This window comes from Xiphophorus hellerii, chromosome 5 (assembly GCF_003331165.1).
Source record: "Xiphophorus hellerii strain 12219 chromosome 5, Xiphophorus_hellerii-4.1, whole genome shotgun sequence".
Lineage (NCBI taxonomy): Eukaryota > Metazoa > Chordata > Actinopteri > Cyprinodontiformes > Poeciliidae > Xiphophorus > Xiphophorus hellerii.
The window spans coordinates 5,137,393-5,160,966 of NC_045676.1; the positions used below are offsets into that span (position 1 = coordinate 5,137,393).

Consider the following 23,574-nt stretch of genomic DNA (forward strand, 5'->3'; position numbering starts at 1 on the left):
GGAAGTGCTACTCTTATTTTAGTACAATTATTTAGTAGGCAAAATGTGCAAATACTTCTGTATAATAGAGCTTGAATATCTGCATAATAGGAATAAATCTGCAGACTTCTGCATGTTAGTGTGTCAGTGTTTCATAAAAGTAGGAGGAAATCTTGTCAGATTGAGTTTATGTGTCAGTCACGTTTAAAAAATATTTTAAAAAATTATAGGTCTTTGAAAGGAGCGTTGGTCTGTGCCGCACTGTTTGCTATCAATTTAATCACGATTTGGAGCGATCGTGACGTTACCTGTTCTGATGGGCGGGGCTTGGCCTCAGAGCCAATAGTATACGCCATTGACTTGATTGACAGCCGTGACACCCAATCAGTGTTATTTCTATTACGACAACTCCGCTCTTGGACCCTGGCGCTGGAGTTTTTGTGGCTGTGAGAAATCTGTCGGCCTCTGGGAGTCTGTTGGCCACCAACATCCTGGAGACGTGAGAGGAGGATATCATCCTGTGTGGATTATATTCACTGAGTTGTCGCAGAGACTCTGCGTTCATCTCGGAGCTACCAGGTTATGAAAGCAGGGAGCTGCTCGCGCCTCCTAACCCCGTTTAAGCTAGCTGTCTCCAGTAACAAACGTCTGTCATATCAGTGGGTTTTGCAACCAAACCCTCTGAGGATGAACTAGCTTAGCTGGGGTTTCTTTATATGGACCTGGAGTAGCTGTGCTGGATATTTCTCATCGGATAATCCAACCGTTACCCAGACTGGCACACCCTCAGCCGGGTCCGGATTCCTGGCCGCTGGAAGCCCTCTCAGGTGAGGTGAATGATTAGCCGGCAGCTAGCCAAGGCTAACACCTGGGTAGCTTACGGCTAACGGCAGCTCAGGGTGCAGCGTAAAAACCGAATGAGCTTAACGGTGTGTATGTGTTGTCGGTATTTTAAAGTGACTCCCAGCAACGTCGAAACGTGTCTCTATTTTGTCGTAAAGGACTGTGTAATCACGGCTGTCTCCACCCTTATTTTTACAGCATAATTACCCACATCGATTCCTTAATGATTGGATAAACATTATTTAAGAATAATATTGATTCCGTTGGCCAATTTTCCTGTCATCCCAGAGTAACATCCGCACCCCACGGCCCACTGTGGGCGTCGCTGTAGTTTGCGCACATAAAAAATCCATCCAATTCCTTCAATCAAACACGGATCTTTTTTATTATTACATATTTATTGTTTATTTTTCTATCCAGAAACGTGATAGAAATCGCTGGAGCATCTGGATGATCCTATATTTAGGCCCCATCAGCAGATGAAGCCACCTGGTTCATGAGAGATCTGAATTGATCAAATCTGACAAGGAATTTTGCTGAGTTGTGAAATATTTTAGAGCACTTTGCAGTGTTTTTCCTCAGCTGATGAGTAAAAAGTAACCGCTGTCGATGGTAGCAGGAACCTCCACTGCTTCTAAAATGAACTGTTCAGAGTTCAAGAGTCATTGGACAGGAGCACCAACACACACCTAGTCCTGTCACGGCAAATTGTCCCAGAAGTTATTGCGATAAACAATAATATTGTTGTTTTGAGACCATTTTCAAGTAATATAATGGTGGTGGCATAATAATGCAAGAACATTTTATTCTCCAAGATCAATAACATTTTAATTCTAATGAATATTTAACACTAAAACTGGCATACCTTTTATAGATCCAAAATAGACAAACAAAACAACAGAAATGACCAATAAAATTAATTAAGCCTCTGAAAACAAAAAGGTGCAAGTTGAGACCAAAGAAGACCTGTATCATCAAGTTTTCGGTAGAAAGAGAAAAACAATAAATTATGAAAATGGAAGTTATTGAGCATGTTTTAATTTATGCAATTAATTGATTTATTTTGACACACTTACACACACCTAATGTGAATTTGGAGCCAAGCTGATGATGCTGTGGACTTCTTCACATGTAAGAAGGTAACCACAGTATTAGAGAATGAATAGCTATGTAATCAATCATGGATGGCGGTATAATTGTTTCTTAATATGCGTAAGAAATATTACGCATATTAATATTTGCATAATATTAATATGCAATAGATTAGATAGAATAGATAGATCGATATGAATTTTAGAATATCAATCTAAAATTGATATTCAGAATCAGCTTTATTGGCCATTATCATGTACAGAAACAGAATTTGGCTGGGTCTGCACATGGACATAAAGAATAAATATATATAATTTACAGGAATGAAAGAAAGCTAGTATAGGTGGACAATATGGCTGAAAAATATATCACTGTATCAATCAATATTGATAATTATTGATTAAATTTTTGTTTTAAATATGTGAAATACTGCCAAAAGGCTGATGTGGCCTTTCCTGTTTTATCCAGTTTCCTTTTAAGCCGTTTTACTCTTTTCTACTGTCACTCCATGCTGTTGTTGTTTATTTTCAAGCTGTTAAGAGGTATTTTGGTGACACTGCAACTGCAAAGTTACTGAACAGGTTGTCGCTCGGTAACCAAAGCATAAATGAGTTAGTTAATGACATGACTAAAGCCTTTCCTCTGCCTACATCCCCCAGAATGCTGTGCAGTTCTGGATCAAACTTCACTGAAATTATTGAGCATTCTATTGATTGCATTTTCTATTGGTACTGATCGCTTCTCTATTGTGATTTTAGTTGGGTTTTTTTCATGTTACAATTTTTCTGTATAATGTTTTCCACTTTTCTGTCGTCACATCCTTGCCTCTGTAGCAAATCAGTAATTTCTCCGCCATGCATCTCGGCTGAGTGAGCACTATTTAGATGAAACTTCAGGAGCTTTCCGAGTGTTGATATTTTAAAACGAAACCACATAAAGTGGATCCTCCAGAGGCTTGCGGTGCATGAACCTACTATTCGGCCACCCCTAACCAGAGCTCACAAGCAGAAACGGTCACAGTGGACCCAGCGATACGTGAAGATTCATTTTCAAACAGACTTGTTCACTGATGACTGATGTGCAACCCTGGATGGTCCAGATGGACGCAGTAGTGGATTGGTGATGGATGGCCACCACGTCCCAACACGGCTGTGACATCAGCAAGGAGGTGGTGGAGTCATGCTTTGGGCTGAAATCATGGGGAGAGAATCATTGGTCGGCCCCTTCAGAGTCTCTGAAGGTGTAAAAATTACCTCAACAAAGTATATGGACTTTCTGACTGATCACTTTCTTTCATGGTTCAAAAAGAAGAGCCGTGCTTCCGTAGCAAAATCATCTTCATGCATGACAATGAATGCTGCAAGGAATACCACTGTGTCATTGGCTGATGTGGGCATGAAAGGGGAGAAACTGATGGTGTGGTCACCGTCCTCCTCTGACCTCAACCCTATTGAGAACCTTTGGAGTTTCCCCAAGCAGAAGATCTGAGGATGGAACGCAGTTCATATCAAAACAGCAGCTCTGGGAAGGTTTTCTGACATCCTGCAAAGAAATTCAAGCAGAAACTTTCCACAAACTCACAAGTTCAATGAATGCAAGAATTTTGCAGGTGGTATCAAAGAAGGGGTCAAATGTTAACATGTAACTCTGTGTGTTAAGATGTTTTTGATTGAAATAGCTTTTGATTTTAGTACATGTGACCACTTAATGCTGCATATTCAATAAATGACCGTTTGCAGTTCTTTTTAATCCATAAAATGTTTAGAAAATCTGCTGTGCATAATAATTTGGAACATTTTGAGTTTTTGTTTTTGGAAAAAAATACTGTTCTCATGGGGAGCTTTGTTCAGGAAAATTTGATTTATACTGTAATAGTTCATGACTTGAAAATTATACTGACCATCATTTGCATTAACCATTTAAGGAAATCTGAGAAAATGTCACTTACATAATAATTTGGAACATGGTGTAATTCTAAACTAAAATAGTATTAATTGGGAATTAATTGTTTGCATCCCTACTGTAAATCTAAAATTCATATTCAGAACCGTTTTATTGATTAATATTGTGTGCACAATCAGGAAATTTGACTTTGGTTTTCAACTGCTCAAATACAAACATAAAGAAAACATCTGTAAACTTTTTACAGGAATAAAATAAAGATAGGAACGATATGCACTTATATTTGCAGCCATTTTTTCACATATATAAGTAAAATAAAGCCCAGAATGATTGTTGAAGCATTGCATTAAAATTACTTACTTTTTTTCCCAAGAGAGAAGAATAAATCAACGCAGGCTGTAAGGGGAGAGAAACTCTCTGTTTCCTTAAACCTTCTGATATGAAGGTTTAAGTTTAAAGTGTCCAGAATGTGTAGGATCAGCAGATATGGTAGCTCCCCTCTTCCTGATCTCAAACCTATGAAAGTGCTCGATGGAGGGGAGGCCGGCCGTTGTAGTTTGGACCTGTCTTTTCTAGTACATGAGCCAAACCACACAGCGATGGACGAACACAGAACAGACAGAATAATGGCCGTGTAGAAGATGATCTGCAGCTCCGTTGGCTGTGCTTTTTGTGTTGCCGCAGGAAATACAGCATCACCTCAAATCCTAAGACTCCCTTATGTTGGCTCAGATCAGTCATCACTTCACCGCTTGCTCATTGTACAAAATGCTGCTTCTTCTCTGTGACCAGAAACTATAAAACAGGAACATAGAAATCCATTTCCATCTGGAGAACTCTTCATTATGGGCAATATCATTATGAATACGATAGAAATACACTTTATTGTACTTGGTAGAAATGGAGAAAAGAGAAAAACGATAAATCATGCAAATGGAAATTATTGAACTCGTTTTAATTTATTATGTGATTAATTGATTTATTACTTATTGTGACAGGCCGAGTATCTCATGTTTTCTCATTGTGTTTTATTGCTGTAGGTGGAGCATCCTGACCAACCATCAGAGTACGGGATTGAACGAGGAAGGAGGGAATCCCTTTGTCCTGTTTTTCAAGAGGAAACTCTGAACCCATCTGTCAGGAATCTCTTCTTCTAATTTTGTTGCAGTTCGTTTTAGCACTTTCCTCCAGAGAGGCGTATTCCCTAAGGGTCAAGTTTGTAGCGCTGTTATCCAAGCCTCAGTTCTCTCTGAAGGGCCGAGCGAGTAGAGGGAAGTCCCTGGAGAAGGAGGCAAAGAGGAAAACTGCCTATAGCTGTTACATAACCAACAGCCACGGTCAAGCACACCGTCATCAGCGACGGCTTCAGTCCTGCCATATTCCTACTCTGAAATGAGATAATTACCCTACATCATCACTGAGTGTAACGACTCAGCAGCTGCACGTGCATGGATACTAATGGATGGTCTGCCGGATATAGCCCTGTGTGTTTTGGGAAGAAGCGCTCGGTGGCTTCCTGCTTTTTGCCCTGCGATCGCCTCGGGAATGTAGCCGGCAGGTGAGGTGGTTTCAGCCGGCCACCGCTGGGGTTTAGGGATGCCCCGACACAGGAAAACCAGACTCCTCCCGCACTGGCCCGCGTACAGACTGCTCTGTCTGACACACGTCCTGGACTGAAGCTCCAACACGCTGAGAAAAGGGGGGTTGGCATAAGTTTTATTTTTAACTTTTGCAACCGTTTTGTTTTGCTGCACTTCTTTTTTGCTGTTTTTTTTTTATGCGGATGTGTGGAGCTGTCGATGTAATCTGAAGAAGACCACAGAGAAGAAGAACACAGCGCGCCTCAGCAAATCATTCCTCTCCTTTCTTTGTTTCTGCCTCACTTGGTTTATTTTTTTTTCTCTCTTTTGTTTCCATCTGAACAGGTCTACCTCTGCCTACATACCTCATTTATATTCCCAATCAAGCTACATCTGGCCACATCAGGGTGATGCTCTGCTGGAATGACTTTCATTCAAAGGGTCCAAACACTTTTTTAAAAAGAAATTTTATTCCACCACAAAGATTTCTGCCAAGCTTGTGATCATTGAGTTGCAGATCATTCCCTTCGACTCACTTCTACTGCTAGAAGAATAGTTTCTATTCTTTGACATGTTTGTTTGCATTGTTTCGGGCAAAAACACAAATTCCTTTGGATAATCTGTGACTTTTGCAGTCGGGAAAGTAAAAACACCCAGAGGAAAAAGAAGCGTCCACTTTGCTTTTCATGCTGGATGTGGTGCTACCTAAAAGTCAGACCCCTCCTCTCCTTTGCATCCACCCTGTCCCTGTTTTTGCTCTAGAGTCCGCTTAGCGTTAATGACGGACTCCTTAACGTAGTGGTTGGCGAGCGAAAGCACCAATCGCAGCACACAGGAAGTGATGCCAGGTAGCAGCAGTAAGACCGGAGGGCGGGGTCCATCCTCGTCGCCTCTGCCGCACGCTGTGGTCACACCCACTAGGCCCCTCAGACCTTCCCGCTACGTCCCAGTTGCAGCCGCCACTTTCTTCCTTGTTGGGTCCACCACGCTTTTCTTCTGCTTCACGTAAGTCACATTAATACACACGCAGAGCACCCAAAAAATTATACTTTAGTAAAAGTAAAAAGTAGCCGTCCAAGAAATTACTCATGTAAGAGTAAAAAAAGTATTTGGTAAAAAGTCTACTAAAGTACTGAGTAACTAATCAAATTATCAATCATTTAACATTTAAAAATTGTATTATCAGACGGACCAAAATATAAAGTTAAGTGGGAATTTTGGTATTTTGAGGACGAAATGACAATAATTTTCATAAGTAACAAAGTTACACAAAATAATTTTTTTCCAAATCAGTTTATTTAAAAAAAAAAGAAAAAGAAAAGAAAACATATGAAACTTTAACAAAAATTGCAGTGATTACTGTGTCTGGTGAATTTTTGGTTAAAACATGTTTGTTTTTCATTCAGAGGGTAGAAAATCCAGAAATTTTAGTCAAGTAAGAGTAAAAATACTTCATAGTAAAATTACTCAAGTAAAAAGTACAGCGTAGTAAAAATACTCCTAAAAGTAAATTTTTTAAAATAAAAGTTGTAAAAAAAATAAAAATGTATGTTGTTAGTACACTACTCTGGCAACAAGGCAGTTCAAAAAGCTTTACATCATAAAAACACAAGAATACAAAGTCATAGAAAACACCACACAGTCAACAATTGACAAACCTAGTAAACATTATATTTTGCCATCATTACACATCAAATCATTGGTCAATGTTTAATTTTTATGGTTCAAAAGCAACTTTAGTCTAGATTTAAAGGAACTCAGCGTTTCAGCTGGTTTGCAGTTTTCTGGAAGTTTGTTGCAGATTTGTGATGCACAGAGGCTGAAAGCTTCTATTTATGGCTGAAAGTGTTTGTTTAATAGCAGAATTCATATAGTTTAGTTTTTGTTACAAGAATAAAGTCATAATATTATGAGAATAAAGTCGAAATATTTCAAGTATAAAGCCCTTATTACGTTAGCAAAAATATAATCACAATAATGTTTTTTTTTCTTTTTTTAACTACACATCATTAAACGAAGTATGAACTATTTAATCGAGAATAACCATAGTATGCTTTAATAATATTTTACCAATCAATTGGAAGCAGTTTTCAATGGAAGAGGATTAGGGTCACAAAAAAAATATTTCTTACAGTTTTGACTTTTTTTTCTCAGAATTTTGACAATTTGAAAAACTAAAAGAATTCTGACTTTAATAATTTAAGATAAAAAAAAGTCAAAATTCTGTCAAAAAAAATCTAAATTTTGAGGAAAAAAGTCAAAATTCTGAAATTTTTCTCAGATTTTTGACTTTTGATGTCAGAAAATTAAAGCCAGAATTGTATTATTTTTTCAGTGGCCACAATCTTCTCCTGTAGTTTTCATATGTATTCTGACGAAATACAATGTGAAATGATGTTCACACTTTTTTTTTTAACTTTAATAAGTATTCATTGAGTGCAGAGGTAGCTTTTATTCAGGCTTTAGAGGTTTGTTAACAGGTTTTATCAACCCGTTTTACCACAACCGACCCTTTGAGGACATTCATAATGTTGATTTAGCCCAAAGTTAAAATGAGTTTTTCTCCCTGCTCTGAAGGAATCAGGAGTAACCATTTCAGACAGTTTTATGGGGTTTGCAAACATGATCGGTTTAATCTTTTTGATGATTTCCCACTCCCTGCTGCCGTTTCTGGTGGCACAAAGCTAAAACCCAAACACTCGTTCTCCACTGCTCTCTGCAGTTCAGCTCGGCTGCTTGTCACAAAGTGAGAATGTGGAGAAAAGAGGCAAAAGAGCAGCAGTGGGGAAAACGTGAGAAAATCTGCTGGAAAGGTGTGATTGTGTACGCAGAGACGTGCCTCTCTGCATGAATACATGTGTGTGTGAGATGTAATCTGTGTGTGGTCAGTGCGGTGGCCGGTCAGATCTGTGGATTAGTGAAGGGAAAATAGGCCAACATCTGTCACCCTGACAAAAGCCCATCATCCAGTCTGTCACTCCGTCTCTGTTCCTGCAGCCCGTCTCGGTCTCAGGTGAACACTGAACATCGGAAATAAAAAATTAAACTTCTGCTTACAGCTAGGCTTGTCGCAATAAATCATGTGACAAATTAAAATAAAAATCAATAATTTCTATTTCTTTCCAACAAAAACTGGGTGATAAAAGTTTAAAGATAAAAGCTCCTGTATGTTGCTGAGAGGTTTTCTATTAGTTAGTTTTGTCTTATTTCAAGTGTACTGAGATATTTGCATTAGAAACTGGAACTTGATAAGATTTTATGTTTTTGCAGTGATTGGAAACAAATAGCGCACTGAAAACAGTAGTTGAGCTGAAAGTATTTTATCCACTATTTTCCTAATTTAATTGGTCGATTATTTTTTTCCCTTATTTCATTAGTTTTATCTTGTTTAATTTATGCTCGTGTCTTTAAACTCTTACTCTTGATTTTTCTGTGAAGCACTTTGAATGATTTTCTACATAAAATGTGCTATATAAATAAATTTTCCTTGCCTTACCGAACCGCACCGACCCATTCTGCATCAGTCAGAGAAAACGTGTGGTATTTTGGTTTTGACGCGGTGCTGTCGGCGTTTCAGGTGTCCGTGGCTTTCTGAGCAGTTCTCTGTCGCCGTTCCCATCTACAATGGAGTCATTTTCCTGTTTGTGTTGGCTAACTTCTGCATGGCCACATTCATGGACCCTGGCATTTTCCCAAGAGGTGAGCGAATGAAAGTAGTCATAGAGGAGACGGTAGCCTCCAAACTTAACTTACTGGTTTCATTTTTAAATCTAAAAACGTGCGCTGTCCCTGCAGCGGACGAAGACGAGGACAAAGAGGATGATTTCCGCGCTCCGCTCTACAAAACGGTGGAAATCAGAGGGATTCAGGTCCGGATGAAATGGTGCTCAACTTGTCGTTTCTACAGACCGCCGCGCTGCTCCCACTGCTCAGTCTGTGACAACTGTGTGGAGGTGCGTTCAAGGACACAAACACTCATAAAAGCTGTTCTTATTGTTTATCATCATCCGTCTCTGTCTAAATCAGAGTGATCGAGTCAAAAGTACTAAAAATAAAACTAAAATCAATCAAAAAAAGTAGTTTGGTTTCAAAGGGATGTTGTTCATTGTAGATCCAAAACTTAAAAATTATTTTTCATGTATACTCTGTTAAAAGAAAGGAATTTAGTTTTTAAATTCTTAATTGCTTATTTCATTCTCAGTTATATGACAAGATTTAATTCAAAAGGCTTGTTAGTTTGGCCAGGTTTATAGATGAAATAAAATTCGTTTTGGTTGCAGCAAAGTTGACTTTTCAGTAAAATCTCTGGCTTGACAAGGTTTATGCTCATTATAAAAGCGTTGTTATTAAAAAGACAAATTCTTTGTTTTGTACTTATAAGCAATAAATAAATTTATCCCATGAAAAATTTAAACAAACTCAATTTCCATTTGCATGATTTATTGTTTTCCCTTTTATCTCTTTTTCTACCAAAATCTGAATGATAAAAGTTTTCAATCTGGTGCTTTGGTCACAACTAACCTTTATTTTGAAGGAAAACTTTGTTTATAGAGACTTCAGAATTTATTTTATATGTTGTTTCTGTTCTTTTATTTATTTCAAAATGTTTCAGTGTTACATGTTCATCATTATTTAAAGTTTGACAATATTTGAAAATGTATTTTTGCATTATTATGCCATTACTTGAAAATGGTCTCAAAACAACAATATTATTGTTTATCGCAATAACTTCTGGGATAATTTATCGTCCAGCAAAATTTGTTAATAAAGTTGTACTTAACATTTTCCACTGTAAGAAAATTGTGTCAGTAGTAATTTTACCCTGATTACAAATACAAGTCTCAGTTTATATCATATACTTGTGCTGGTGGGGCCAAACAAAGTTAGTCCAGGGGCCACAATAGGCCCATGAGCCACACTTTGGACACCCTGAATAATTTGACACCATTCTGATTTAGAGATTAAAACCGAAGCAACATGAGGAGCCTCCAGGACAAGTTCACCTTTCCTCTGAGGCTCAGTTTGGAACAGGAGTGTCAGATTTGGTAAATCTCTCAGTGGAAGATTTTAATGCTGCAGAGCAAAACGTGTAAAAACTATTTTTATCCTGAGGAGGATATTTACCATTCAGAGTTTTAAGAACAGGGATCAGCTTATAGGGTCACAGTGTGAAGCATCGGTAATTTTAACAAATCAGTGGTATGAATATGATTAGACAGTACGGTGAAATAACAAACTGTGTTACATGTGAAATATTTTTATTACAGTGGGCAAAACGCAGCAGATTTTTAAAGTTCTCCCAATGAGGGGAGATGTTTGTAATTTTCATTATAGTTGCACTTCAACTGTGAGGGACAGAATCCAAAAGAAAAACCCAGAAAATCAAATTATTATTATTAATCGAATGAAATAAATATTTAATACAGTTTTGTTGAGGCAAAGGTGGATCAGCCTGCTTCTTCAAGCAGATCTAAATGTGTTATTCCAACTATTTATTTTCACAGCTATAAACTCAACACTTTAATAGCTCTAACCAACGATAACTGAGGGAATCCTGTTTTATTTGTGACTCTTCAGGAGTTTGACCATCACTGTCCGTGGGTGAACAACTGCATCGGCAGGAGGAACTACCGCTACTTCTTCCTGTTCCTGCTGTCTCTGACGGCTCACATCATGGCCGTGTTTGGGTTTGGCCTGCTCTTTATTCTCTATCACCGGCAGAACATCAACCACCTGCACGCCATCGTTACGTATCCTTTAACGGTGATCCAGAAAGCTTCCTTAAACAGGTTAAGATAAGTCGATGCACGATACAGAACATGTTCAGTACATTTTCTGCACAAAATCATTCTTAGATAATGAGATTTTAGTTGTTTTAGGACATCTTGTCACTTTAAATCCAAATAAGCTGCTGCTGGCCACAGCCCCAACTCAAAGTTTCACTCGCATGTGAAAATTATTGCAAACAAATGCACAACTATACAACCATACATCTTTGAAAAGCAGAAGTGTAGCCTTCTGCACAAACAACAAGAATGCAGAAAGTGATTCTGGGTGGTAAGTCAACAACAAAACTTAAAACTTTTCCAGCAGCCATTGTACAGCAGTAAAACCAGCTCACAAATGTGCTGGAGATCTGCTTGGGTTGCTAGGTAACGGCACAGTGCCTGTGGAATGTGACCCAACAATCAGGAAGTTTTTAAAACGGCTCATTTTCTAGACAGTGAAAAACATTAACTTGAGTTTTTTCTTTCTCTTTTTAAAACACTTGGGCTGTTTTTAGAAGTAGTTGAGACCCAAATTGAAATAATAGAAACATGCAAAATGCTAATTTTGCATAATAGGTCCTGTTTCCTTAAATGAAGTCTGGATTTTGCCAGATGTCCTGGTGAAGTTTTTTTTTTTAACTGTTCCATTTATTCACCGATTGGTCTGTAATTTTTGGTTTATATGCACTAACAAACAGGTATTGCTCTACCAAAAAAATGACTAATTATATAAGAGAAGGATTAATGTCAACAACAAAAATAAAATAAACACAACAAAAGTAGGCACACATTGAAATGAATACATTTAGGACAAAGACGAACCAACATATCATAACATGGTGTCACAACAAAAACAATGAAATTATTAAACATGTGTTGATTAGGATAATATAAAAGGTGCTTTAGTGTGCTATGGGGACATTTTGCTTCATGTCCTTGCATATTTATTGAAACTAAATGAAAAACTAAAGTATAATCCAGTGTGTGCTCCACTTTAGGCCTGTGTTGTTCATCCTCCTTGACCCGCTGTGCTGCCAGGCTGGCTGTAATGTGTGTTGCAGGCTTATTCCTCATTCCTGTCGCCGGGCTCACCGGTTTCCACGTCGTGCTCGTGGCCAGAGGCAGAACAACCAACGAGCAGGTAGAAAACACGGAGGATTGTTCCCACTGTTGGCTTCAGAGATTACTCACCAGAACATTCACAAGGTTTTCAGTTCTGACGCTGCGGTTTTGACGACCTGTCGCTTCGACTTTAGGTGACAGGAAAGTTTCGAGGGGGAGTGAATCCTTTCACTAATGGCTGCTGGAGGAACGTCTCTCATGTTCTCTGCAGCTCCCAGGCACCAAGGTGAGTTAGTAGAGTTTCTGTAGGTACAGTGTAAAATCTGTGGAGAGGCCGAATCCATATGTACCCGGACATTTGAGAAAACGAATAATTTTTTTTTATGTCTTTTGACCTTGCAAAAGCAGAGATTTTGTGTGGGTGTTTCTTTTTATAACAAGATGCAAAATTCCTTAAAACAAAGTACCTCATTATAACAAAGCGACTTTTAAATCTAGATATAACAAGAAAGTTTCTTCTTTTAAGGAGATAAAAATACACGCCACTGACAGGTTGACTTGTTAAAAAGGCATAAAGTCTCACTTATGACTCTCCTTTTCACCCCAATTCTTCTAGACAATGTGTAAGAATCCCAAAAGGTGTTGCTGTTTTTCTGTTACAACCTTTCTTATTTAAAAGAGAATATATATACTGTATATATATATAATATATATTTGTTTTAATAAATAATAAATGTTAAGTGACAAATGTTCTCCTCACACTTCAATGTGAGGAGAACATTGAAGTGAGTTCTCCTTTCAATGAGTTTTGCATCTTGCTATAATACGGTTTTCTCGTTTTTAACACGTTTTTTTTATTTGGCTAGAAAATTTTCTTGTTTTAACAAGTTTTGCATCTTGTTAAAACTATGACTTTTTTTTCTAATTTCATCAATTTTTTTTAATCTCTAAAATATGAAAGTTTTCTTGTTTCAAGTTTTGCATCTTGTTAAAATAACATTTTTTCTTATTTAAAGAAGCCTTCTATTTTTTTCTAATTTTTCTAAACTGAAAGTTTTCTTGTTTCAATGAGTTTTGTACTTTGCACTAAATTTTCTTTTTTTAGTTTGGCTAAAACATGAAAGCTTTCTTTGAGTGATTTTTGAATCTTGCTGAAAAAAGGTTTTTCTTGTTTTAAACACTTTTTTAAAAATTTGGTCAAAAATGTAAAAAAAAAAAAAAAAAAAAAAGGTTTTCTCATTTCAGCGAGTTTTGCATCTTGTTAAAACAACCAAATTTTTTACGTTTGAACAAGCTACTGCTCCTGGATTTATTATCAGTCTCTGGCAATTAAACTGTAAAATGTCCAAACAGGTTAATTTCTCTAAATGTCTCAGACCTCCCTGATGTTGAACAGAATCTCTGCTACTCCTTGTAACATAAGCTCGCCTCCTGTGTGCTGGTTAGCTTCACCGCCATGCTGTCTCTACAGGTACTTGGGCAGGAAGAAGTGCGTGCAGAAAGTCAGTGTGCAGCCTCCGTTTCTGCGGCTGCAGCTCACCGAGGCTCAACTGGCAGCCAAGATCCTGGACAACGGCATCCAGGGAGACCTGCACCGGGTGAGAGCGACACGCCTCCTGCTGGGGAAGCGCCTCCATCTTTAGCTAATTGTTTAGTTTGGTGCTGAACAGATGCTTTGCATGTGTGGGTAGTAGATAGCTTTGCATACAGGATGGCAGCAGGAGGTTTAATCATTTAGTTCTGCAGGTTTAAATGACTTATTGTATGGACGTGGCACACATGAACATCTTGCAGCCTTACTATACACGAGTGGAAAGGGAGGAGGAAGAAGAAAAATCTTTTATAAACCGGACCCTTTCTCAATAATTACACAATTTTCTGGGCCACATATACATTAAATTAACAATATAAACTCCTCACTGTTGACTCAGAAGTGTAAAAGACTTCATATATTTGTATTATGAAATATTTTTGATTTATAGTAGAGCATAATTTCCAACTCCTCATCCAAACTACTCCATCATTTTACTCCATTTGTTTTAAAGTAGCATGCAGTTTTACTTTTGAAATAACATTTCCTTCTTTTATTTCTGTCACTTGAGTTTAAGACAAAGAATATTTGTAAATTAATTGGAAATGATCTCTTTCTAGCTTTAAACGTAACATCTTTAAATTAATCAGGCTATTTAAACAATTTATTGGTATGTACTCTAGCAAAAAATTCTCATAGCTTCTGGTTTAGTGTTTTTATAGATGTTGCTCCATACATCTAAACAATAAGTCAGATATGGAACAACAAATGAATAATATAATGTTTCAAAATTATATTTTGAGACAAGTTTCTTATCATCATGTGTGCTCTGGTTCTGCAGTCCAAGTCCAGTCTTGAGATGATGGAGAGTCAGTCATGTGACGCCGAGCCGCCTCCGCCTCCGAAACCAGAGCTGCGTTACCCTGGAATCGGCCAAAGGAACGCCGAAGGTAACGAAACATCACCGACCTCTGACTGCAACTTTTCCTCTTCCATAAATAAAGAAGACATTAATCTCAGTTTTAATTGAATTTTTGGTTTTTAACAGATTAATTTTTGGAAAATAAGAATCTTTTTCTCAGTCTGAGCTAGTGAAGCCAGCATGCTCAAGGCCTACCATCTTGTTTGACGTGTGTGTTTCACAGATTTTATTTATTTGAAATTTGAATTAAGATCAACTCTATGATGAAATATTAGTGACATTTACTAAAAAGTCAAAATATTACAATAATATAGTTGTACTTTCAATGTGAGAAAGTAGGAGTAATACAAGAAAAAAGCCACTATTACAGAATAAAATCGGAATTTTATGAGAACTGCTTCACGGAAAATAGCAAAAAATTAAAAGAGCCTGTTTTGAAGTTGCACGTTGATTCTGGTTTTACAGATAAATAAATACTTCATTTTTTAACACATCAGCATCAAATTGTTATCAGTAGCAGGACTTTGAAATGATTATGCAAACAACTGAATCACAGACTGAGGTTTCAATTCATTGAAGTAACTTTTTCTATTAATTTCTAAGACGTTCTTCTGGAAAAATCGCATCTTTGTTCTGCTAATATAATTATATTCTCATAATTAAACAAAAAAAATCTTGTAGCTTGGTCATAATACTTCATCATGATTGAAATAAAAGCCACTTTTTCAGATTTTCTTTTTAAGAAAAGACGGGGAGAATTTCTTTTTATTAAAATCGGATCTGGTATTAAAAATGAAAGATTTTATTCACATTTTTCGCTGCGACGTGTTTCTGATGACCTGTGTTGATGCCTTCCTGCAGAGTGCAGCCTGCTGGGCAAAGCTCCTCCCACCCCCACCATGTATAAGTACCGGCCCACCTACAGCCCGGGGAAGAACCACACGACGCTCACTCATGCTTACGCCAACCAGGTAACGCTGTGCCAGCGGACAGGCAGAAACCAGGGAGAACCTGCTGTCTGTTTCTGCTCCATTTCTCTTTGTTTCTGCTTCTTTTATCGCATCAATTTAATGCATTTCCATTTTTTATTTTATTTTTTTCCTTTCGATTTTCCGTTGGCCATCTTGGTTTCAGTGGCTTACATTTGATCAGTATCAGTAAGTGATTATTTTAAAATCATTTTTCTCTCTTCGTTTGGAGCGTGGTTTTCCTGTTCCCTTCCTGTTTGATCTGGACATGGGTCAAATACTGAACAGAACCTTTTCCCAGATGAAAATGGCTGCCTCTAGTAGTACACTGCAAAAGCACACATTATCTTTATCTAGTTTCTCGTGCAAATGTCTTAGTACACTTAAAATAATACAAAACTAACTTATCTGGGAGAAATATGAGCTTTTTTTAACTCAATATATTTTTTTTATATTGATGAAAAAGTATTTGTTCCATTGGCAGATTAATTTGTGTTTCTGCATTTAGCTTCTACATCTTACCGAAAGGTTATTTCAAGTGTATTAAGCTGTTTGGAGTAGAAACTGGACCGAAATTACTTGGCACCATTTTCAGTTTTTACAGTGTAGCTGCGTTTCCATTGACCATATAGTTGCTCAAATACAAATTACGGAAATAAATTTGCGTAATTGAAACACGCCAATTTAGAAAAATCTCATGTTTTTTGCTAAAACCAACCAGCTATGTTAAAATAAATGTATTTCTCAAAACGCCAATTTAAACACTTTTTTGTATCATGTGAGTCACATGATCAACAACCAGATATTACAACTACAGGTGAGTTTCAACCTTCATTTAGTTGAAGGAGCTAAGTGTTTCAGCAGTTTTTCAGTTTTCTGTAGGTTTGTTTCAGATTAAAGGAGCATAGAAGCTGAATGCTACTTCTCCATGTTTGGTTCTGGTTCTAGGAATGGAGGGCAGAACCAGAAGACCTGAGAGGTCTGGAAGGTTGCTACGACAACGACAGGTGTTTAATGTGCTTTGGTGCCAAGCCATTCAGTGATTTATAAGCTAACTGAAGTATTTAAGTCTTTTAGATTGTCTCTAATGGTTGTACCTACAATGAAAAGTTATCAGCTGCCTCTGTACATTAATTTGGATTTATTCTCAGTAATTTAACTCAGTATTTGTCCCCATGTCTGGTCCAGATCCACCCGACTCTCCAGCAGTATCCAGAACTCCTCTCCTGTTTCTCCAAAATAAAAAGTTTTTCTTTCTGATTAGAACCAGTCTGTCTCTTGTTGCTGTCATCATCAGTTTATTATTAATGTGTCATCAATGTCCTAACAGCCTCCATCTTGTCTGTCTACTTCTGCTGTCGTCTTCCTCTGCTGCAAATGCAGAGAATATTTAACTAAATCAGATTGTCCTCACATCATTAAAAAGCTTTAAATACAATGTATCTTAAATTAAGGCCTTAAAATGTCTTAAATGCATTTAAAAGGTTTCTCTTTAGCATCTTATTAGCATTATGTTATTTAAAAATGGTCTCAAAACAATAATATTATCATTTATCACAATAACTTTTGGGTAAATTTATCGTCCAGCAGAATTTATCGTGACAGGCCCACATGTGTCAGTGAAGCGCTGGTAAAAACGTTCTTAAAGGGTTAATGGAGGATAAATGGTGAGTTTCAGAAACAGCAGGAGTTTTTAAAGAGCATAATCACAATTTAAGGTGATAAATCAGGGGAAAAAAATATTTTAAATCATATTTAATAAAAATATCATTTTAAAAACGAATAAAAGTGACATAATTACTTGATTTTTTTTCTTTATAAGTTCATTATATATATTACAAGTTTCTAGCTGTAATAACTGAAGCTGTGCATTGACTCTAGATCTATCACAAAGATAATAACTTCAGTTTTGTTTCTGTACATCCACACATTTATCTGTCCAGTTTTTGGATGGGTTCAGAGTCACCTGTTAAAATCGTAATGCAGAGTAGGTCTCATCTGCTCAGATTATTTCCTATATAATCTGAGCTACTGGGAACGTACAGATATTAAATATTAAGGGTCCCAGGATTGAACCTTGTGGAACCCCACACGTGATTTCTGATGAGACGTTATCCATCGACACAAAGAAATCCCTGATCTTTAGGTAAGATTATAACCAATTAAGTTCTGGACTAGAGTCGCAGTCGCTTCAATATATATCATAATTAACAAAGTCAAATGCTTCATTTGGCAGTTAAAAGATTATGCTATAAAATGAAACTGTGCACCCAGAGTTGGGTAGTAACTAGTTACATTTAGTCAATTACAATTTACCTGAGTGACCTTTTTTGGAAAAAAATTTACTTTTAGGAGTATTTTTACTACGCTGTACTTCTTGCTTTTACATAAATAATTTATTATGAGTTATTTTTACTTACTAGAGTAAAATCTCTGCATTTTCTACCCACTGAATGAAGAACAAACATGTTTTAACCATAAACTCACCAGACACAGACACACACCTGCAGTTTTTGTTAGTTTCAAAAGTTTTTCATTAAAGTAAAAATTTTGTTTTGCTTGACTTTTATTTTTTTTTACTAATATGAATTATTGTCATTTTGCTCCTTAAAATCTCAAAATTTAAACTTAACTTTCTATTTTTGTCTGTCATTTTCTTAAACATTAAATGATTGATGATTTGATCAGTTACTCAGTACCTGAGTAACTTTTTACCAAATACTTTATATTCTTACTCGAGTAATTTCTTGGATGGCTGCATTTTACTTTTACTCCAGTAAAAACATGTCGAAGTAGAGCTACCTCTCCTGAAAACATGACGCCGGCCCTTTAAGTTCCTCCTCCTTTCTGTCTCCTCCCTCTTCTGCCTCCTCCAGTTGAGTCGAGGGGAGAGCGTTGGCAGCGCCAGGGACTCCTCCTCCTCCACCTCCTCGCTCCTCCAGGCCAGCCAGCAGCCTGGTTTCCGCTCGCAGCCCAGCCTGGACCGCCGGGACGTGCCGTCGGACCGGGCGGTGGGCGGTGGCGGCGAACGGAGGGAGGCTGGGCGGGAGGCCGGTGGTGGCGGCGGCATTCCTGGCTACTCGCTGGGCGGCCGCTCCTACCCGTCCTTCTCAGACCCCACTGTGCTGTCGGCGGTGGCGTCCCGGTCCTCCAGCTCGGCTGGCGCCGCCCACATCTCCGAGGCGACCACCACTTCCACCAGCTTCAAAAGCTTGGCCAATCAGACGCCGCCGCCTCACCACCCGTCACGTAACGGCAGCTTGTCGTACGACAGCCTGCTGGCGGGCGAGGACTTTGACAAAGCGGCGGCGGCCCCTGAGCCCCCCGCGGGGAGACCCTGTACACCAGCAACAGGCGGCTACGGCTCGCCCTTCCTGTCCCAGCAGAGAGAGGCCGACCTGCCGTCCCAGTCCTCCCAGTCTCCCCATCACCATCACCGCTCCTCCCACCACCACCATCCCTTCCTTCATCGCTCCTCCTCCTCGTCTTCCTCCCCGCCTCCTCCGCCGGAGCGGGACCGCCTCCTTGGCGACCCCCACACCGCCCCGGCCACCAACTCCTCAGCCCCGCACCATCACCACCATCACCATCACCACCACTCCCACCATCATCACCACCATTCCTCATCCTCTTCCTCATCCTCGCGCCCGCCGCGCTTTGCTGCCCCCCACCACGCCTATCCGTACCGGACCCGCTCCACCGACGTCCCGCTGGGCTCCGGCAGCGCTTCCGCTCGCTCGCCGCTCTCCGCCCACCCCCCGCCGCTGGGCAAGTCGCTGTCGTACTCGAGCGCAGCGGCGGCTGAAATGCAGTACCGTCTGGTCCGCAAGGCGTCGGCATCGGCCGGCGCGAACGCCGCGGGCGTAGGAGGAGGAGGGGAAGGCGGAGGGATGGGAGGAGCCATACAAGCACCAAAGTGAGTATGACTTTCACCTTTGACCCTGACGATTGGTTTGCTGCTAACTCAGAGAAGCTACATGCCTGCCAGAAACTGGACTGACTGCTCCTCCTGCTCTTCCTCCTTTTCTCCCTCTCTCCTCCTCTTCCTCCTGCCAGATTTCCTGTGAGTTCCTCCTCCTCTTCCTTTGCTCATCTTCCTCTCGTTTGTGGACGTTTTCAAACTGAGTGAATTTGGTGCCTCCATTTTCTTCAAATCTAACAGAATTGCTGTCAAACATTTGTGCAGCAAATATGAAAATTTCTGCCGCTATAATTTTAAAGATATATAATAAAAGTTCCCAGAGGTCATGTAAGGTCAACCAGTTCCCCATTTCCTTCAACTCAGACAATATTGGTGTCAGTTAACTCAACTAAGTGTGTGCAGCAATTTTTTTTTGTTTGTGCTGCTTTTGCTTTGAAGAGATTAATGAAAGTTTAAAGGTCCAAAGGTCAACCATTAGATTTGAAGGCGTGGGGTCAACTTCACTCGAGTTTGTTTTCATCGTTGTGTTTGATGCTGTTGTTCTTGTGCAGATCTGTGTTTTTTTTTTTTATGAGAATGCATTCAGCGTTCTCACTTCTTAAGGTTTTATTTCTCTTTAGAATCAGTGAGAATGCACTGATTCTAAATGGCAGCAACGGATGTAAACGGTTACATAAGATGTATTTGTAATTCAGCCATGGCACTAACATCATCTATCAGCCAATCAGAAGAGACGTCAGGTCTTATTAAGGTGTTGGAGCGACAAACTCCTGAAATCTAAATCACGATTTAGCAATCTCATTCCTTAAGATTGTTTCTCTTTACGTTTATTATTCCACGTTCCTTAAGTTTTACTGCATTTAACTACTTCCACGTACTTCAACCGATGTCAACAATTCATATTTCAAAACATTCAGCTTCTGCTGGAGACTTATGTAGCAACTTTTGGTAATTTCAGCTTTCAAACTTCTTAAAATATTGTAACTTTCTGCCCCATTGAAATACAGTAAAATTCTTAAGAATTCTACAAAATTTTGCCCACTTCTGGAATTTGATTAGGAAACACTTTTGCTGATGTATCACAGAAATTACAGCATCTCTGATTTGTTTGGAGTCTGCATGACCTTTTCTTCATATCAACATTCGTTTTGAGTCCTTTTCCTTTTCACCGTTCCACCCTGCACACCGCAGAATTTGTCTCTCATTAGCGTGCTTCAGAGCAGCTGTTCACCATTTCTACTTAAAACAAACAATTTATATTTGAATATTAGCTCATTAGCGGAGCGCTGTAGAGCTTGACTGCATGTTAGTGAAGCTGTTTCACCACTTAACCGTCTCACTGTCTTAGCGTAACGGTTGGACAGCGATGAGGCAGAGTCTGGGTTGTCCTGTTAGACTGTCAGTTCCCAAAAGCACACAAAATAATTAGTAAAAGCGCACGCAGGGTCACTGCGACCCTGCCGCACTGCGCGCAAAGTAAAAAACTTAAGAGTCCATCTCTTAAGGTCAATTCTTGGTGTAGCGCCACCACAAGTGAGGAGGGGAATAGGTTTTTTAATTAGGCTGGATCCTTTGACACTGCAGTGTGAAAGTGAACCGCAGCAGCTGAAAATGTAACAAATGTTGCAACTTTGGTCCCCAATCAAACCGAATCTACCAGACTATCAGGTGTGAAAACACTCTAAGTGAATGGTTTTAGCTAATTTTTATTCTAGTGACAGTAGCGGCGTTTCCTTTAAAAATGTGGGCAAATCTTTCTCTATGTTCTTCTAAGGTTAAAAAAACCCAACACAATTTCCAAAGTGCGTTGTTTCTATTGAATAAGAATTTAAATAAAAATTACATGTAAATAAGTTTGCAGCTAGTCATCAAAAATTATGGCAGCAACGGATGTAAACGGTTACATAAGCTGTATTTGTAATTCAGCTATGGCACCTTAATTCAGACATCACGTCTTATCAGGTGTTGGAACAACAAACTCCTTATACCTGGGAGCGGCTACGTATCCAGCGTTTTGGGGAAATTGTAGTCAAAAGAGCATTAGATTCAACATGTTATGAACTGAGCAGTACTGAGAGATGGAGCCAGCCGCTCATTTTCTGAAATCAAACTAAACAAAAACAAACCATCATCCTCTTACCACTTCCTGTCGTCGTCTTTGTTGTTTCCGCCAGTAGTAACATCTGGGTATTGATCAGGTGACTTTGTGTGATGTGAAGAAGAGTTTCTGTTGCAGATTTAGCACAAAAACGTCTTATTGACATTGCTGTGTTTCCATATACAATTCCAATTTGCGCAGTTGTATATGTTTTAGCAGAACAGGAATGAAATAGTCGATTATCCTGATCCTCCTCTGAGGAACTTCCATCATACCCTAGGCTCTAAATCCTGGTGTTTTTATATATTTTTCTCATGAACCCAGAGGTGAGCTGATCCAGAGGAAACCTCGGAGTCGGACCAATGGTGGCCAGCTCTTCTCCTCCTCTTCCTCCTCCTGCTCCGCCCCTTCCTCCCCTTGTCACCTGGTCTCCTCACCCAGCAGACCTGCCGCAGACCACCTGAGCTCGCCGGTGACTCAGAGTCCGGCCCACAAGCCTCCGGCCGGCGGCGTAAAGAAGGTAACCGGCGTCGGGGGAACCACCTACGAGATCTCCGTATGATTTCCACTTGACTGTTCGCCTGAGGAATCCAACTGGATCGTCCTGCCGCCCCCCTTACCTGAAACCATGAATCTGATTTTAAAAAAAACATTTAACTCATTTCTTGAGTTTTCATCCTTTCAGGAGCTTTAGTTTTTTGGATCCGGATTCATTTTGGGCCTCCAAGAACCTCCTAACATAGGTTTACAAGTGTAGCTTTTCCTATGGTTCAGATGAGCACTTTGGACTTTGTTTAGATCAAATTTGTTTTTTTTAATATTTTAATAAAAACGTCTGGTTTGAGTGACGGTAATCCTGCGCAGACGGTAGGAACCTCATCGGATCGAGTCGAAGGGCTTCTGCGGGAACTAGACGTAAGATCAGTCGGACGATTATCGGCAGAATCTCCCTCCGTAAATGCAGTGGACTCAGAGCGGGAAACACTCATGTCGCCACATGTTGCCTGATGCAGGAGAGTCCCTGTAACCTCTGACCCCTGACTCTATCACACAGAGAAAAAAAAGGTGCAGCTCTCTGAACTCTTGATTCCAGGGAACGCGACATGTTAGCATTGAGGGAGTAAAACAAAAAAAAAAAAAAGAGACTATGTTCTGATTGCCAGTGTTTTGCTATTTTACTGATTTGCTCATTGTGAATTTAATTCCATGTCTGTACAGGATGATGTGTTTTATTATTTTTTTAAATGTGGATTTTTTTTTGGTAAAACGTTCTTGACAGACTGGAGCATGCACTGTTTGCCACCATAGGCTGCTGTTATCAGACTGAGGAACATTTCGTCTGTTTTTGAACAAACTAAAGTGAATATGGAAACTATGTCTTGGCTCTTGAAGGAGCAAAGTTTTATAGAAAAATCTGAGCATTTGCCTTGAAAATGAACATTTCAAGTTATTCTGTTCCTTTTTTAATTTTATTTCTTGTATTTAATTTGACCCCTGTTTTATATCAATTTATATGGAGACATAGCTGTTGATAAATGAAGAGTTTTTAAATATTGAAGCGAATGAAAGGAAGAAAGCGTCCCTTCTGATTGGCTGATTTGCTTCAGCTGCTTTTTTCCCAGAATCTCAGCTGGAAAATGATCTGGATCCCTGTGAACGATTCAACACGGAACCATTTGGGGGAAAATAATCCCAGCCACATTTAGAAGAAGACGCCTCACCGGAGGATTTCGGTGGAAATTTGGATTTTACATCAAATGGTTCTAAGCAAAGTTGATATTTTGTGTGTATGTGTGTGTTGGGAGGGACAAAAACATTTCAGATAGAAAGTAATGTGTCAACCTGAGTCTGAAAATAAATGGTTAAATGTGGACAACACCAGGACATAGTACCTGTGTTATCACGGT

At 39.1% G+C, this 23,574-nt stretch overlaps 1 protein-coding gene and 1 long non-coding RNA gene across 4 annotated transcripts; one reads left to right on the forward strand and one right to left on the reverse strand.

Moving 5' to 3' along the window:
* Positions 1 to 379: 379 nt before the first annotated feature.
* On the forward strand, positions 380 to 23,556 carry zdhhc5a (zDHHC palmitoyltransferase 5a). Of its 3 annotated transcripts, XM_032562384.1 has the most exons (13): positions 380 to 806; positions 4,857 to 6,401; positions 8,974 to 9,095; positions 9,192 to 9,349; positions 10,974 to 11,146; positions 12,203 to 12,305; positions 12,421 to 12,512; positions 13,698 to 13,824; positions 14,599 to 14,707; positions 15,541 to 15,650; positions 18,524 to 19,563; positions 19,704 to 19,710; positions 21,992 to 22,155. In XM_032562384.1, the coding sequence occupies exons 2-13, from the start codon at positions 6,238 to 6,240 to the stop codon at positions 21,995 to 21,997; spliced, it is 2,211 nt and encodes a 736-aa protein (XP_032418275.1). In that variant the 5' UTR covers positions 380 to 806; positions 4,857 to 6,237; the 3' UTR covers positions 21,998 to 22,155. The 3 variants fall into 3 exon arrangements, with proteins under 3 accessions (XP_032418275.1, XP_032418273.1, XP_032418274.1); XM_032562382.1 differs by lacking the exon at positions 19,704 to 19,710 and having other exon boundaries at positions 21,992 to 22,229; XM_032562383.1 differs by lacking the exons at positions 380 to 806; positions 19,704 to 19,710 and having other exon boundaries at positions 6,238 to 6,401; positions 21,992 to 23,556.
* Positions 7,440 to 20,423, reverse strand: LOC116719741 (uncharacterized). The gene is made up of 3 exons (XR_004339260.1): positions 19,770 to 20,423; positions 10,323 to 10,325; positions 7,440 to 7,449 (listed from the first exon to the last, which is right to left on the reverse strand). It is a non-coding gene; the product is annotated as an uncharacterized LOC116719741 (long non-coding RNA).
* Positions 23,557 to 23,574: the final 18 nt, after the last annotated feature.